This window comes from Caretta caretta, chromosome 6, assembly GCF_965140235.1.
Source record: "Caretta caretta isolate rCarCar2 chromosome 6, rCarCar1.hap1, whole genome shotgun sequence".
Lineage (NCBI taxonomy): Eukaryota > Metazoa > Chordata > Testudines > Cheloniidae > Caretta > Caretta caretta.
In genome coordinates this window covers 11,357,453-11,372,804 of record NC_134211.1, presented here as the reverse complement: position 1 = coordinate 11,372,804, position 15,352 = coordinate 11,357,453, and the positions used below count along the sequence as shown (strand labels likewise).

The 15,352-nt window shown below is 51.3% G+C and overlaps 1 protein-coding gene across 1 annotated transcript; it reads right to left on the bottom strand.

Annotated features, from left to right (window-relative positions):
• Positions 1-457: 457 nt before the first annotated feature.
• On the bottom strand, positions 458-11,603 carry LOC125638856 (regenerating islet-derived protein 4). The gene is made up of 6 exons (XM_048855085.2): positions 11,445-11,603; positions 9,534-9,652; positions 5,010-5,156; positions 4,315-4,429; positions 1,965-2,037; positions 458-1,285 (listed from the first exon to the last, which is right to left on the bottom strand). Exons 1-6 carry the CDS (start codon positions 11,491-11,493, stop codon positions 1,264-1,266), a joined length of 525 nt encoding a protein of 174 aa, XP_048711042.1. The 5' UTR covers positions 11,494-11,603; the 3' UTR covers positions 458-1,263.
• Positions 11,604-15,352: the final 3,749 nt, after the last annotated feature.

The window sequence follows — 15,352 nt, the reverse complement described above, 5'->3', positions numbered from 1 at the left end:
TTGGGTCGTGTTGGTGACTTGAGATGGGAAATTCAGCTGGGGGAGAGGGTAGAAATCTCCCTGTCCCTTGAAATCTCAGAGAGTCAAGAGGAAATCTGGAAGCCTGGCTTATCCCCAAGCAACGCGGCAAGTGAGTGTTCCACCTGGCAAAGCTGCCGTGGTTTTATAAACCTTTCCCCACAGGTCGCTGCCCTTTCCTCCCCCCACCCCACCTCGCTTTGAAGGTTAAAAACATCAACCATTCAGGAGCAGAACTGAGCCTTACAGCCTCCACATTGTCACAGGCATTATTATTTATTAGGTGTATTATGGTAGCACCCGAGCGCCCCAGTCATGGACCAGCACCGCATTGTGCCAGGCACTGCACATTATTAGGTGTATTACAGTAGTACCTGGGAGCCCCACCCATGGACAGGACCCCATTGTGCCAGGAGCTGAACAATGACGACTACATTCGTTCTCTGGGCGCGCAGCTTTTTTATTGATCATTTTGTTTTGGCCCAGAACAATTGTATGAATGACCTGGTACATGTATAAAGCAGGAGGAAGGGGAGGGAGAAAGACAAGCAGGGATCGGAGCAGGGAGCTCGCTAAGCTTGTATCAGCAGAATCGCCGAATGATGCCATGCCAGTGAGAGCGCAGTGTACAGCTGGGTGGCTCTGGAGTCCAAAGAGATTGTGACCCTTGTTCCCCCTGCCTCAGGCCTGCTGCGGGTTCCCATTGGAAAGTGGCTCCCAGCAGGCGCCCGCCAGCTGGGACCGAGGGGGAATCCAGTTGGGTGACATTTTTCAGACCAGCCCCTTTTCCGGTGAAAAATGCAGATTTGGTGAAACCGAACCATTTGGTGAATTGTTTTGGCTTCACTAAAGTGTATCTGTCAAAACTAAAAACCAACCCAGAACAAATCTAAACGTTTGGCGTGTTTGGTCTGAAACTACTTTTCCTTTTGAAATGGCCTTTAGTTTGATTACAAACAAACAAAGTTTTTAAATGGTCACACTCAAAACAAAATTTTTGTCTGGTGCAAAATGATTCCCCCACTTCTCCATTTGCAGAATATTTTTTAAACATTTACCCCCCCACACCCCAATTTTTCAGAATTCTCAGCAAACCCCAAGACCTGTTATTTGCCCAGTTCTACCAAGGACACAAAAGACGGGATAAGGACACAGCAGTAATTGGTTCCAGATGTGAAGCTACAGCATAGGAAGGTGACGCAGCCTCCACTGCAGGATACAGGCCATGTCTTCCACCACATCCTGTTACCAGGATTGGTCCCTGAAGCTGTGGGAACAGGCATTGCCCATGCAAAAGAGGAAGAGAAACAGCTGTTGGTTGTGGTGCCCAGATGTGGATGGGACCTTTCCTCTCTAGGGGCGCCAGTTCTGATCTGGCCCCAGGGTGCTGGCTCAGGGGATGGGAAATGGGACATGGGGCCTTTGCCCTGTAGGGGGTGCTAGCTCCAATGTGGCCCCAGGGCAGTGGTCCTGGCGGATTTAGGGGGGTCAGGGAAGGGGATACGGGGCCTTTCCCATTTGAGGCTCTAATGCCAGAACGGCCAGTTTCAGGTCATCAGTAACTAAAGATGCTCCTGTCTGAAGGCCGTTTAGTGGCTCCTGCCTGAGCTGGAGGATCTCAGCCTGGGAGGATGGCGCCCATCTCACAGGAGTCACCCACCCTTGGGCCAGAGGAGCCCTGGAGACTAAGCTCCCTAGAGACGTCTCTTCCCGAGCAGGCGGTATGCAGGCAGGACACTGCCATCGCTGTATGTGGAGCTCACTGGGACAGACTGTGTCTTCCTACGTGTTGGTACAGTGCCTGGCACAGTCTGAGCACAAGAGCAATATAAACAACAACAGGGCCCCGTGGGTGCCCGAACAGTCACCGGGACACCTTCAGCCACTGCTAGAGTTTGCCTGTCTGGAGAAGAGCCCGCCCTGGTGGGAGCGAAGCTGGATGGTACCTGTTCCGCAGGGTGTATTTGCAAACGAATGGGAAGGACCAGCTGCCGTCAAAGTCGTTCCAGGTGACAAAGCCTGAAAGAGATGGAATCAGAAGGAATCAACCCAGGAACAAACCGCCCGCTGGCAGGAACAGGCACATCCATGACTAGGACAGTCATCTGCATGTGACGGCTAATGTAACCACTCTACCAGTGCGGGCATCTGTTGGGTCATGACTGGGGTGATAGAAGTGTAAGCAGAGTCAGGATGGGCTCCACCCTGACACCTGGTGGTGAGGTGTGGCAAGTTGTGGAAAAGAACTTCAGGGGCTGATCTCATTTGCATAGGCACACCCACCCTGCCTAGCATGAGGCCATAGCTGCCCAAATGGTCACTTTGGCTGCTGTGGGATCCCCAGTGTCTCTGTTATTGGGGCAGGAAGAATAAATTGTTATTACCCTGATTATGGGAACTGTGCTTGGAACTGTACGTGGCCTTTTGTTATGATGGAGGGACTCACCATCAATTAAGTAGCACTCGCTAGGCAAGAGTCATGGGTTCCAAAACTCTGTGAATTGAGAGTGGTTGGGGATAAGTATTAATACTTGGTAGCATGGATCTCTGGGTGAGGACCCTATATGCTAATTGTACTTCCTCCTCTCTCTACTGTGGAATATCAGAGCTAATTTTGATTCTATTAGGAGTCTAGTTATAGGCTGCTGAGCTCACTTTGGGCTAATGGTGCACCAGTACTGAGGCTCCCCTACTACAAGCTGAATTCACTAAAGAGCTGAACTGACTAAGAGCTGAAATTACTGAGTATTGTATTAAGTAGTGGGGGAGCCTGAAGATATATTGTGGAGCAGTTTGCGGGACAGCTGGAGTGCCTTGTGGACAGGCTGGTGGAGCAGTTCGTGGGACGGCGGGAGCTGCTGGTGGGACACGGAGCAGTTCGGGGGACGACGGGAGCTGCTTGTAGGCCGCGGAGCGAAGCGAAGGCCTATGGAGCTGTGGGGTGGTCAGCTTCAGATCATGTAAGGTGCCTCTTACGCCCGTCCCATCTCCACCCAGGTTGGGAGGTAAAGCTCCGCAGATAAACTTTCGAACTCTGGGGCTGCCCTGACCAGGGACAGAGACTTTTGGGTCATTGGACTTTTGGGACTTTGGGTGATTTGGGGTTGCTGGACTCAAGAACCAAAGGGAAAGGGGCATGCCCCAATTTGCTTGGGGTGGGTTTTTTGCTCATGGGTTGTGTTATGAATCCTGTTGGTGGTGTTTCCCCAACATAATGCCACATTGTTTCTCTCTGTTATTAAAAGGCTTTTTGTTACACTCAGACTATGTGCTTGCGAGAGGGGAAGTATTGTCTTTTGGAGGCGCTCAGCAGGGGTGGTATATATTTGTCCCAGGTCACTGGGTGGGGGCTCAAGCCGGTTTGCATTGTGTTATTGGAATGGATCCCCTAGATATTGAACCCGGCCCTTGTTGCTGCCAACTCTGACGGGCAGAAGGGTTACAGAAAGATAGATAGATAAATAGTGGAAAACCCTAGTGGGAACTTAGATGAGGCCTGAGAAGAAAGGCTGAGAGCAACATTGCCCTGCTCCATTGCCACCTTGCATCTTGGGTCCTCAATTTCTCCAGTGCAAATTGGTGTAACTGGGTGACCCATGCCTGCCAATAGTGGGGGGGGGGGCGGGAGTGAGGGCAGCCAGCTTCAGTAGTGTTACTGAGCATGCTCAGTACAAGCCAAGCAGCAAATCTGGGGCGGGTGGGTGCGACCCTGCTTGACCCCACTACGCATCCCCTGTTTGCACCCATGTAGCTGTGGTATACCTGAGGGCACATGGGGCAGGCCGGAGCTGATCCCAGCCCGAGGTGATCACACACTGTTCCATATGTGGAGTTCACTTTGAGAGTGGGTCACAATGCACTGGAATTGTCAGTCCTCAGGCTTATGTGCATGTGCTGATCACTGATCGGGATGTATTGGAGAGGGCTCTCCCCAGGAAACTGGCCAGCCACTAGGGAGGGCTTTTGTTTGGATTGGGGTGGTCTTGGGAGCGGGGGAGGCAGGGGTTGTCTTCCTCCAAAGCTTTTGGCATAAGCCCTAGTCAGAGACAGTCAGAGGCAGAGGTCAGTGGACTGAGCTGCTAGGGCAGGGGTAGGAGACCAAACCAGACAGCTCAATGCTTTGATCGGATGGTCCAGCCAACCAGCAGGAACTGAAGCTGGGCGATGATCTTCTGGTGAGAGTCAGGGGGTTGAGATAATGAGCCAGCCCTGACCAAACAGAGCCACCAAGCATCTGCCCCCGCCCCCCCGCACACATGCACACACACACACACCACCCCAGGACAAAGCTCCCACCGTTTTCCAGGATCCAGGAGCCCAGGTAGTTTTCTCCCGGGAGGCCATCGGGCTGGTCTGCAGGAAATGTCTTGAAACTGTATTTGGAACCATCCGTCCACATGAAAGACCCCTCCTAGGGAAAAGGTGATGCTGTTAGTGACTAAACCAGGGGCCAGGAGTGGAGCAATAGCCACTCAAGAATCAGCATTCTCTCTAGCACCTCAGCTGCCCCTAATATCCCAGCTATGGAGGTCCCTTCTCTAGGTGTCCCCATGTCTTTCCTCACTGCAGCCCACTCCAGCACAGACAGAGTCAGCCTCACACCATCCCGGGGAGTGGGGAAGGGTCCTCCCCATGTTACAGATAGGGGAACTCAGCACAGGGTAGATTAAGTGACTGCACCAAGGTCACACAGAGACACAGTGGCAGACCCAGGAACTGAACCCAGGACTCTCAAGTCCCCTTGCACTGCCCTAAGCGCTGGGCCATCCTTCTGTCTGTTGGGCTGGCAGAGTGAGCAGCACCGACCTGGCTTCAGATTGAAATAACAAGCCCACAACTTTAGACACAGGAAGCCAAATTCTTCTCTCAACCCCATGGATGTCCCTGGGTATAAGTGGAAAGGCCAGTCTGACTCTCCGTCCCTGGCAATTGCTCTGAAGTTGCAGTTGCTCTGATCATGGGTTGTGCCAGACGGGTGAGGCGGGAGCTACCTTGAAAGTGTCGTGTGCGCCGATCCAGTAGGCCTGCCCTTTAGTGTAATCCAGCGGCTTGCCCATCAGGTGAAAGATGAAATCATTTTCCTCTGCGCTGTGGATGGAGGCCAGATGGGAGTTCCTGCCAAGGCTTTGACATGCCACCTGAAAAGGCACCGCAAGGACAGCTCACACAAGGCTGCAACCTGCACACCTGACCCAAAACACTGAGAAATCAATGAAAAAGGGCCTGTGAACATCAGTGGGTCAGGGCCCTAGAGAAGGAGAGTGGTCTTCTCGTTGAGGCAGTGGGCTAGCCATGAAGAGAGATGGGCTGAATTCCCAGTTCTGCCACAGACTCACCAGGTGGCCTTGGGCAAGTCTTGTAGCTTCTCAGACCTTGGTTTCCGCCACAGGGAGGGGACTTGTCCATTTGCTACAGGGACAAAAGCACCCCTCCCACGGCGGTAGTAAGTGTCTATGCTACTGCAGCACAGCTGCAGTTGTGCCATTATAGCATTTTGAGTGAAGACTGGGGTGCCAGAATGGGGGGGAGGGGGGCAAGGGGACATGCCCCCCACTTTTAAAAGTGAGGGAAGAAGCCATGTGGAGGCGTGGCCTAGTGGGGGAAGGGCTAGCACAGGAGCAGGGTCTCTGAGGAAGGGGCAGTGTGGGGGGCGGGGCCATGGTTTGGGCACCTATGCCCCCCCCCCCCTTTTAGAGGTTTCCACCACTCTTGGTGTAGGCACAGGCTCAGAGTGTCAACATTTGAAAAGTCTGTGGGGAGGACAGGCAGAGCTAAGATCAGGAGCTGTGTGATGCCGGAAGGTGTTAATGGCTGCCATCCACCAACAATTCAAGAGGTGGTGGTGGCAGCTACCTGCTCTGCTAACCAGATGGCAAAGACTGGCCCTGTGTCCTCCATTTCCCCCTTTCTTGTTTTTTTCTGATTTCCCCCCAGATCACTAGAACTCTGGGCATCGATGCCTGGACAGTTCCCTGACGTTTTGGGACAGATGGCATGCGGCCTTCAAGTGTTATCACGTTGCAGACAGACAGACCCACGGAGAAATGCCCTCGAGCGGAGTATAAGCTTATGGATACAGAGATCTTGGTGGGAAGGGAATAATGGCCATTGGAGGAATGTTTAGAGGAGGTGAGCAGAGGCCATCTGGAAGGCTGGGAAATTCCCTCAGACTTGTTCATGTGGCGGAGGAGGGATTCCAAGATTCCCCCTAGCAGGGGTCACACCAGCTGCTTAAGGGATAGATTCACTCACATGGCTCAGGATTTAAAGAGAGACGTCAGTGGACCCCTTTGAACAGACGCTGCATAGGAGCCCACTCCACCAACAGTGCCACTGATCTCAAGGGAACCACATACAGCACCACCCGGGGCTGGCCAGAATCCAGCCCTTAGTAACGTGCCCTCAAGAGCATTTCCTGTCCCCTCTCTCTCTCCCCGCTCAGCAAAGAAGCCCAGCTGTTAACACTCCCTAGCGCTTGTAAAATGCTTCTCATCCACCGATCTGGGCCAGAGCGCTGGGCGACAGCAACTGCACCAGCCCTCTGACCACCAGAGCACCAATTAACTAGCCCCAGAGTAAACCGGAGGGGCAGAGCTGTGCCTAATTGACAGATCAGAGATGGGCTGCGGACAGACAGGGCTAATGAGTCCATTTGCCCAGAAAGTAGAAAAGGCCCAGGAAGGAAGTGCCAGGGGAGAGTGTCTGCACTGCAATCAAAAGACCTACAGCGTGGCCATGGCTGGCCCAGGTCAGCTGACTTGGGATCCTGAGGCTCGGGCTACGGAGCTTTAAATTGCAGTGTAGACGATCAGGCTCCATCATCAGTCCAGCTCTGAAACTCTGCGAAGGGGGAAGGTTTCAGAGCTGGGCTCCAGCTCAAGCCTGAATAGCTCCAAAGCTATTTGTTGTCTTGCAAGCCCGAGTCTGCTGACCTGGGCTCAGACACTGTGCAGTGGGGTTTTTAATCGCAGTGTAGACATACCCTCAGCATTAGTCCCAGGCAAGGTCTCTGAGGGAGAGCGCTCCTCCCTCTCCAGTCCTTGCTCTAAGGGGCTGAGGATTATGAGCTAGTGCAGATAAGGTGCTGCACTCTGCTGAAAAGGTGATGAGGGAACCCTGTAAATCAGTGGTCTCCAACCTTTTTACACACTAGATCCCTTTTTGAATTTAAGATCAACCCAGTATTTACCCCACCCCTTCCCCAAGGCCCCACCCCTTCCCCGAGGCCCCATCCTGCTCACTCCATCCCCTCCTCACTCTGTTGCTTGCTCTCCCCAACCCTCACTCACTTTCACCAGGCTGGGGCAGGGAGTGAGGGTGCAGTGCAGGAGGGGGTGCAGACTCTGGACTGGAGCTGAGGGGTTCTGAGTGTGGGAGGGGGCTCCAAGCTGAGCCTGGGGCAGGGGGTTGGGGTGCAAGAGTGAGGGGTGCAAGCTCTGGGAGGGAGTTTGGGTGCAGGGGTCATATGGTCACACTGCACCAAATCTCATAGAATCCACTGGACATGAGTTTTACTTTTTATTAGTGTCATTTGTGGTTTATGGATCCAAAATCCTTCAGGGATTGACACAATTCTGTGTAACATTCTCAACTGTGGGGTGTGCATTGGTTGAGCCTGGGGCAGGGGTTGGGTGCAGGAGTGAGGGATGATACTAAACTGGGAGCTTGATACTAAACTGGGAGGAGTGGTAGATACGCTGGAGGGGAGGGATAGGATACAGAAGGACCTAGACAAATTGGAGGATTGGGCCAAAAGAAATCTGATGAGGTTCAATAAGGACAAGTGCAGGGTCCTGCACTTAGGACGGAAGAACCCAATGCACAGCTACAGACTAGGGACCGAATGGCTAGGCAGCAGTTCTGCGGAAAAGGACCTAGGGGTGACAGTGGACGAGAAGCTGGATATGAGTCAGCAGTGTGCCCTTGTTGCCAAGAAGGCCAATGGCATTTTGGGATGTATAAGTAGGGGCACAGCGAGCAGATCGAGGGACGTGATTGTTCCCCTCTATTCGACATTGGTGAGGCCTCATCTGGAGTACTGTGTCCAGTTTTGGGCCCCACACTTCAAGAAGGATGTGGATAAATTGGAGAGAGTCCAGCGAAGGGCAACAAAAATGATTAGGGGTCTGGAACACATGAGTTATGAGGAGAGGCTGAGGGAGCTGGGATTGTTTAGCCTGCAGAAGAGAAGAATGAGGGGGGATTTGATAGCTGCTTTCAACTACCTGAAAGGGGGTTCCAAAGAGGATGGCTCTAGACTGTTCTCAATGGTAGCAGATGACAGAACAAGGAGTAATGGTCTCAAGTTGCAGTGGGGGAGGTTTAGATTGGATATTAGGAAAAACTTTTTCACTAAGAGGGTGGTGAAACACTGGAATGCGTTACCTAGGGAGGTGGTAGAATCTCCTTCCTTAGAGGTTTTTAAGGTCAGGCTTGACAAAGCCCTGGCTGGGATGATTTAACTGGGAATTGGTCCTGCTTTGAGCAGGGGGTTGGACTAGATGACCTTCTGGGGTCCCTTCCAACCCTGATATTCTATGATTCTATGATTCTGTGCAATCTCTGGACGCGAGATAGCATGCAGGAGTGGGCTCCAGGCTGGGGCAGAGTGTTGGGGTGAATGAGGGGTTGAGGGGTGAGGGTGGTGGGAGGGAGTTTGGTGCAGGAGGGGGCTCTGGGCTGGTGCAGAGGATTGGGGTGCAGGAGAGGATGAGGGGTGTGGGCTCTGGGAGGGAGGTTGGGTGCAAGAGGGGCTCCAGCCTGGGGCAGGGGTTTGGGGTGCAGGAGGGGGTACAAGGTACAGGCTCCATCCAGGAGGCACTTACCACAGGTGGCTCCTGGTAGGTGGCGCAGCAGGGCTCAGGCAGGCTGCCTGCCTGCCATGGCACCACACCATTCCCAGAAGCGGGTGGCTGCTGGCACATCTCTGCGTGCCCCTTGGGGGGAGGAGGGCAGCGGATCTCTGTGCATTGCCCCTGACCACAAGCACCACCCCCGCCACTCCCATTGGCCAGTTTCCAGAGCTGCTTTCCCCTGCTCCCCAGGGGCCACGGACACATGCCAGCAGCCAGCAGCTACTGGAAGCAGTTTGGGGCCACAGAAGACAGGCAGCTTGCCTGAGCCCTGCTGTGCCATGGGACTTTTAACGGCCCAGAGATTGCGATCAACTGGCAGAGGCTCCAGGATCGACCAGTCGATCATAATCGATGGGTTGGTGATCACTGCTGTAAATCTGCTGTACATGTAGTGTTCCCAAGCAGAGCATCTCCAAGTGCTTTGTGCGCTCAGAAAAAGATAGGAGCAGAGTCCATGCACTGTTAAAAGATCTCAAAGCACTTTACAAAGGAAGTCAGTATCTTTACATTTTACAGACTGGGAAACTGAGGCACAGAGAGGAGAGTGACTTGCCCTAGGTCACCCAGCAAACCAGTGCTGGGAATAGAATCCAGCTCTCCTATGTTCCAGGCTGGGGCTCTTTCCACTAGGCCTTGCTGCCTCCCTGTATTCAGACTTGCCTCAGCTTCGGGCCACTTCGTCGGTTTCATCACAGCGTTATAGCAGGCATCTTGATACTGCACCCAGCCTTCAGCACAAAAGCCACGGGTGCAGAGACAATTCTCCTGGGAGCAGGCACCTAGTGTCAAGATTGGGAACCACAAGTGCAATAAGCATGCAAGAGAGAATAAAACATTAGTGCAGCATATTTCACGCATTGGTCCCAAAGGCAGGTAAATACTACACCAATTGCTCATTGCAGGAGAAATCAGTGATACGGAGTCTGAGTAGTTTCTTAGTGCACCTTGTTTATTTACATTTATGCACCAGCAGTCCTGGAACAGAGGTGGTCACAAACAGCACACATCCAAGCCCCTCTGTCAGGGATCTCAGTCCACGCATCAGTGCCAGGTTCCCAGGGAGCAACAAACCCTCCTTCCCTTTGCAACAGTTGCCCACCAAAAATAAACTGCATTACAAAACTAAAAAGACTATGTCTGCCAAGACTGTACTCTGGCTCACATGCTAAGATTGTGTGTAACAGCACCATCTGGTGGCACCACCATAGCAGTATCATTACCCTCATGCAGGGAGAAGAGTGAGCTAGGGGTTGCTATAATTGTTAATGATTTTCACCGATTGCTTCATTTATCAATAGTAGTTTTTCATACACAATAATTATTAATACAGCAGCAGCATTTTGCTTGGTGCTTTACAGTGAATGAAAAAGAAGGGGTCCCTTGCTTAAAAACTACATGGAACAAACATAAAAGGTGGTGACAGACAAGATTCATAGCTGCCAAGGCCAGAAGAAACCATAGTGATAGCTAGAGTTACTGCCTAGATAATACAAGTCAGAGAATTGCCCTGAAATAATTCCTACAGCAGATCTCTCGGGAAGCATCCAATCTTGATTTTGAAATGGCCAGTGATGGAGAATCCATCATGACCCGAGGAAGAAGGGAACGGAGAAGAGTTTTGGGTGGAAGGAAATTAAAATAATATGAACCACGTTATTTAGAGCTAACTTGTGGCAGTGAAGAGCTGGGCTGCCCAGCGAGCAGAGTGGGACCTGAATCAGTCGGCACACTGCTTCCCCCTTTTGCTCCAGAAGGGGGCGCTGAACCTGTGCCAGCCCTGACTCTGTGGCAGATTAATCCCACTGATACTTTTATTATTATGATTAATTATATTACGGGAGCGGCTCGGAGCCCTCTTCATGGACCAAGACCCCGTTGCACTAGGCACTGTACAAAGAAGCAGCAGACAGCCTCCCCCAAAAGCTTACAAACTAGGCCAAGAGCTGGTTGCAGCTGTATGGAGGAGTGCAAGGAAATAATGCGACCATATTGGTCAGCAGGTTGGGCAGGGGTCTCAGCACGCCAGTGGCATAACTGATGCCAAGTTTTTGTAGCTGTCATGGCAGGGGAGAATTTTGAAGGAGGACAAGGAGGCAGTTTTGTGCATGTTTACAGGGAGTTCCTCCCAAGCATGGAGTCAGGATGACTTTGTTGGACAGGGGAAACTCTGGGTGCATAGGAAGAGGGAGGTCATTCCAGGCAGAGGTGCATGGAAAAGAGCACAAGTGGGATGGGGAGACAAACGAAGCTTCAAGGTTAGGGTGAGAGGTGGGAGGAAGAGGAGAAGACAGGGAGCCAGATGCCCTCTGCTTCACCTTCCAGCTCTCAAGCCTGGGGTGAGTGAAGTGTTCAGACCCCATGGACCTCTCAGTCCTTGGACTCTTTGCCAAAATCCAGCAAGGGGAAGCAGTGGGTGCTGAGCCGGCAGAAGGGGTGCGTAGTGAAGACATCTCTCTACCAGGACCAGGGCTCCCCATGGACTCCATGAGGCTGTCTCGGTCAGGTGGTGGTGCCTAGAGAACACTGTGGTTGGGCTGGGGGTTAGCAGCAGGGAAGGATAACCCAACTCACCCCAGGCAATGAAGATGAGCACGAGGTAGAGGGATGTCCTGGGCTCCATCTCTGGTGAGGATGGGGGTCAGCAGGCAAATCTCAACAGACCCGCTGGCTAGCAGAGACTCCCCTCGGGTTGGGCTCTCTCGCTTTGCTCACGGTGGAATAATGAGGACACAAATGGATGCAGGAACTTTTGTATCAGTCCTCTGCACAGCTGTGATTCATCACAGGAAATCCCGCTCCTCTGACCTTCCTCTGTGTTCCTTCTGGCTCCAGCAGCCTGGTTTAACCCTCTCTCCAAATGGAGGCCAGTGGAGTAAGCCCTGCAGCTGCTCACTTTATTGTGGTGGGCAAATGTACTAGTTGTCTTCAGGCAGGAAACTGGACAACATGGGAGAGTGAAGGCACAAGGAAATCTCCCTGGGACCTGAGCAATAGCCACCCCACAATAGCCACCATCCTGCAATTCCTTTCTTTGCCATTAGGGGAGGGTAGAGTGGCTGCACAGGTGGAAAAGAGAGAAAGCAGAAGCCCGGCAGTGGAAAATTCAGCTCTTAAAGAGAAGTGTGCACATGGATCATACCACTGGGATGAGTTCCCCCCCAGCATACTTTTAACTAAGGAGAGCAATTTGGATGGGGAGGACAGAAATTGGGAAGACACACTGGTTAAAAAACAACACACAATAGCATCAATCCAGGAAGATTTTGGAAAATGTAGGGAACAATTTCCTGGTGCAAGTGCTAGAGGAACCAACTGGGGGGGAGCTTTTCTTGACCTGCTGCTCACAAACCGGGAAGAATTAGTGGGGGAAGCAAAAGTGGATGGGAATCTGGGAGGCAGTGACCATGAGTTGGTTGAGTTCAGGATCCTGACACAGGGAAGAAAGGTAAGCAGCAGAATACAGACCCTAGACTTCAGGAAAGCAGACTTCGACTCCCTCAGGAAACTGATGGGCAGGATCCCCTGGGGGACTAACATGAAGGGGAAAGGAGTCCAGGAGAGCTGGCTGTATTTCAAGGAATCCCTATTGAGGTTACAGGGACGAACCATCCCCATGTGTAGAAAGAATAGTAAACATGGCAGGCGACCAGCTTGGCTTAATGGTGAAATCCTTGCGGATCTTAAACATAAAAAAGAAGCTTACAAGAAGTGGAAGATAGGACAACTGACCAGGGAAGAGTATAATATTATTGCTCGGGCATGTAGGAATGAAATCAGGAAGGCCAAATCACACCTGGAGTTGCAGCTAGCAAGAGATATTAAGAGTAACAAGAAGGGTTTCTTCAGGTATGTTGGCAACAAGAAGAAAGCCAAGGAGAGTGTGGGCCCCTTACTGAATGAGGAAGGCAACCTAGTGAGAGAGGATGTTGAAAAAGCTAATGTACTCAATGCTTTTTTTGCCTCTGTCTTCACGAACAAGGTCAGCTCCCAGACTGCTGCGCTGGGCATCACAGCATGAGGAGTAGGTGGCCAGCCCTCTGTGGAGAAAGAGGTGGTTAGGGACTATTTAGAAATGCTGGATGTGCACAAGTCTATGGGGCCGGACGCGTTGCACCCGAGAGTGCTAAAGGAATTGGCAGCTGTGATTGCAGAGCCATTGGCCATTATCTTTGAAAACTCGTGGCGAACGGGGGAAGTCCCAGATGACTGGAAAAAGGGTAATGTAGTGCCAATCTTTAAAAAAGGGAAGAAGGAGGATCCTGGGAACTACAGGCCAGTCAGCCTTACCTCAGTCCTCGGAAAAATCATGGAGCAGGTCCTCAAGGAATCAATCCTGAAGCACTAACACGAGAGGAAAGTGATCAGGAACAGTCAGCATGGATTAACCAAGGGAAGGTCATGCCTGACTAATCTAATCGCCTTCTATGATGAGATTACTGGTTCTGTGGATGAAGGGGAAGCAGTGGATGTATTGTTTCTTGACTTTAGCAAAGCTTTTGACACGGTCTCCCACAGTATTCTTGTCAGCAAGTTAAAATATGGGCTGGATGAATGCACTATAAGGTGGGTTGAAAGTTGGCTAGATTGTCGGGCTCAACGGGTAGTGATCAATGGCTCCATGTCTAGTTGGCAGCCGGTATCAAGTGGAGTGCTCCAAGGGTCAGTCCTGGGGCCAGTTTTGTTCAATATCTTCATAAATGATCTGGAGGATGGTGTGGATTGCACTCTCAGCAAATTTGCTAAACTAGGAGGAGTGGTAGATACTCTGGAGGGCAGGGATAGGATACAGAGGGACCTAGACAAATTGGAGGATTGGGCCAAAAGAAATCTGATGAGGTTCAATAAGGATAAGTGCAGGGTCCTGCACTTAGGACGGAAAAACCCAATGCACCATTACAGACTAGGGACCGAATGGCTAGGCAGCAGTCCTGCGGAAAAGGACCTAGGGGTGACAGTGGACGAGAAGCTGGATATGAGTCAGCAGTGTGCCCTTGTTGCCAAGAAAGCCAATGGCATTTTGGGTTGTATAAGTAGGGGCATAGCCAGCAGATCGAGGGATGTGATCGTTCCCCTCTGTTCGACATTGGTGAGGCCTCATCTGGAGTACTGTGTCCAGTTTTGGGCCCCACACTACAAGAAGGATGTGGATAAATTGGAGAGAGTCCAGCTAAGGGCAACAAAAATGATTAGGGGTCTGGAACACATGACTTATGAGGAGAGGCTGAGGGAACTGGGATTGTTTTGTCTGCAGAAGAGAAGAATAAGGGGGGATTTGATAGCTGCTTTCAACTACCTGAGAGGTGGTTCCAAAGAGGATGGTTCTAGACTATTCTCAGTGGTAGAAGAGGACAGGACAAGGAGTAATGGTCTAAAGTTGCAGTGGGGGTTGGATATTAGGAAAAACTTCTTCACTAGGAGGGTGGTGAAACACTGGAATGCGTTACCTAGGGAGGTGGTAGAATCTCCTTCCTTAGAAGTTTTTAAGGTCAGGCTTGACAAAGCCCTGGCTGGGATGATTTAATTGGGGATTGGTCCTGCTTTGAGCAGGGGGTTGGACTAGATTACCTCCTGAGGTCCCTTCCAACCCTGATATTCTCTGATTCTATGATTCTATGAGATGGTCGAGTTCAGGATCCTGACACAAGGAAGAAAGGAAAGCAGCAGAATACGGACCGTGGACTTCAGAAAAGCAGACTTTGACTCCCTCAGGGAACTGATGGGCAAGATCCCCTGGGAGAATAACATGAGGGGGAAAGGAGTCCAGGAGAGCTGGCTGTATTTTAAAGAATCCTTATTGAGGTTACAGGGACAAACCATCCCCATGTGTAGAAAGACTAGTAAATATGGCAGGTGACCAGCTTGGCTTAACAGTGAAGTCCTTGCTGATCTTAAATACAAAAAAGAAGCTTACAAGAAGTGGAAGGTTGGACAAATGACCAGGGATGAGTATAAAAATATTGCTCGGGCATGCAGGAGTAATATCAGGAAGGCCAAATCACACCTGGAGTTGCAGCTAGCAAGAGATGTTAAGAGTAACAAGAAGGGTTTCTTCAGGTATGTTAGCAACAAGAAGAAAGTCAAGGAAAGTGTGGGTCCCTTACTGAATGAGGGAGGCAACCTAGTGAGAGAGGATGTTGAAAAAGCTAATGTACTCAATGCTTTTTTTGCCTCTGTCTTCACGAACAAGGTCAGCTCCCAGACTACTGCACTGGGCAGCACAGCATGGGGAGGAGGTGACCAGCCCTCTGTGGAGAAAGAAGTGGTTTGGCTCTATTTAGAAAAGCTGGACATGCACAAATCCATGGAGCCGGATGCGCTGCATCCGAGAGTGCTAAAGGAGTTGGCGGATGTGATTGCAGAGCCATTGGCCATTATCTTTGAAAACTCGTGGCGAACAGGTGAAGTCCCAGATGACTGAAAAAAGGCTAATGTAGTGCCAATCTTTAAAAAAGGGAAGAAGGAGGATCCTGGGAACTACA

Coding starts and splice junctions, on each gene's coding strand:
- LOC125638856 (XM_048855085.2), bottom strand. CDS start 11,493: ATGGAGCCCAGGACATCCCTCTACCTCGTGCTCATCTTCATTGCCTGG. Junction 2,038..4,314: donor CTCCTGGATCCTGGAAAACG/GTGGGAGCTTTG, acceptor CATCTCTTTCAG/GCTTTGTCACCTGGAACGAC. Junction 1,286..1,964: donor AAATACACCCTGCGGAACAG/GTACCATCCAGC, acceptor CTGTTCCCACAG/CTTCAGGGACCAATCCTGGT.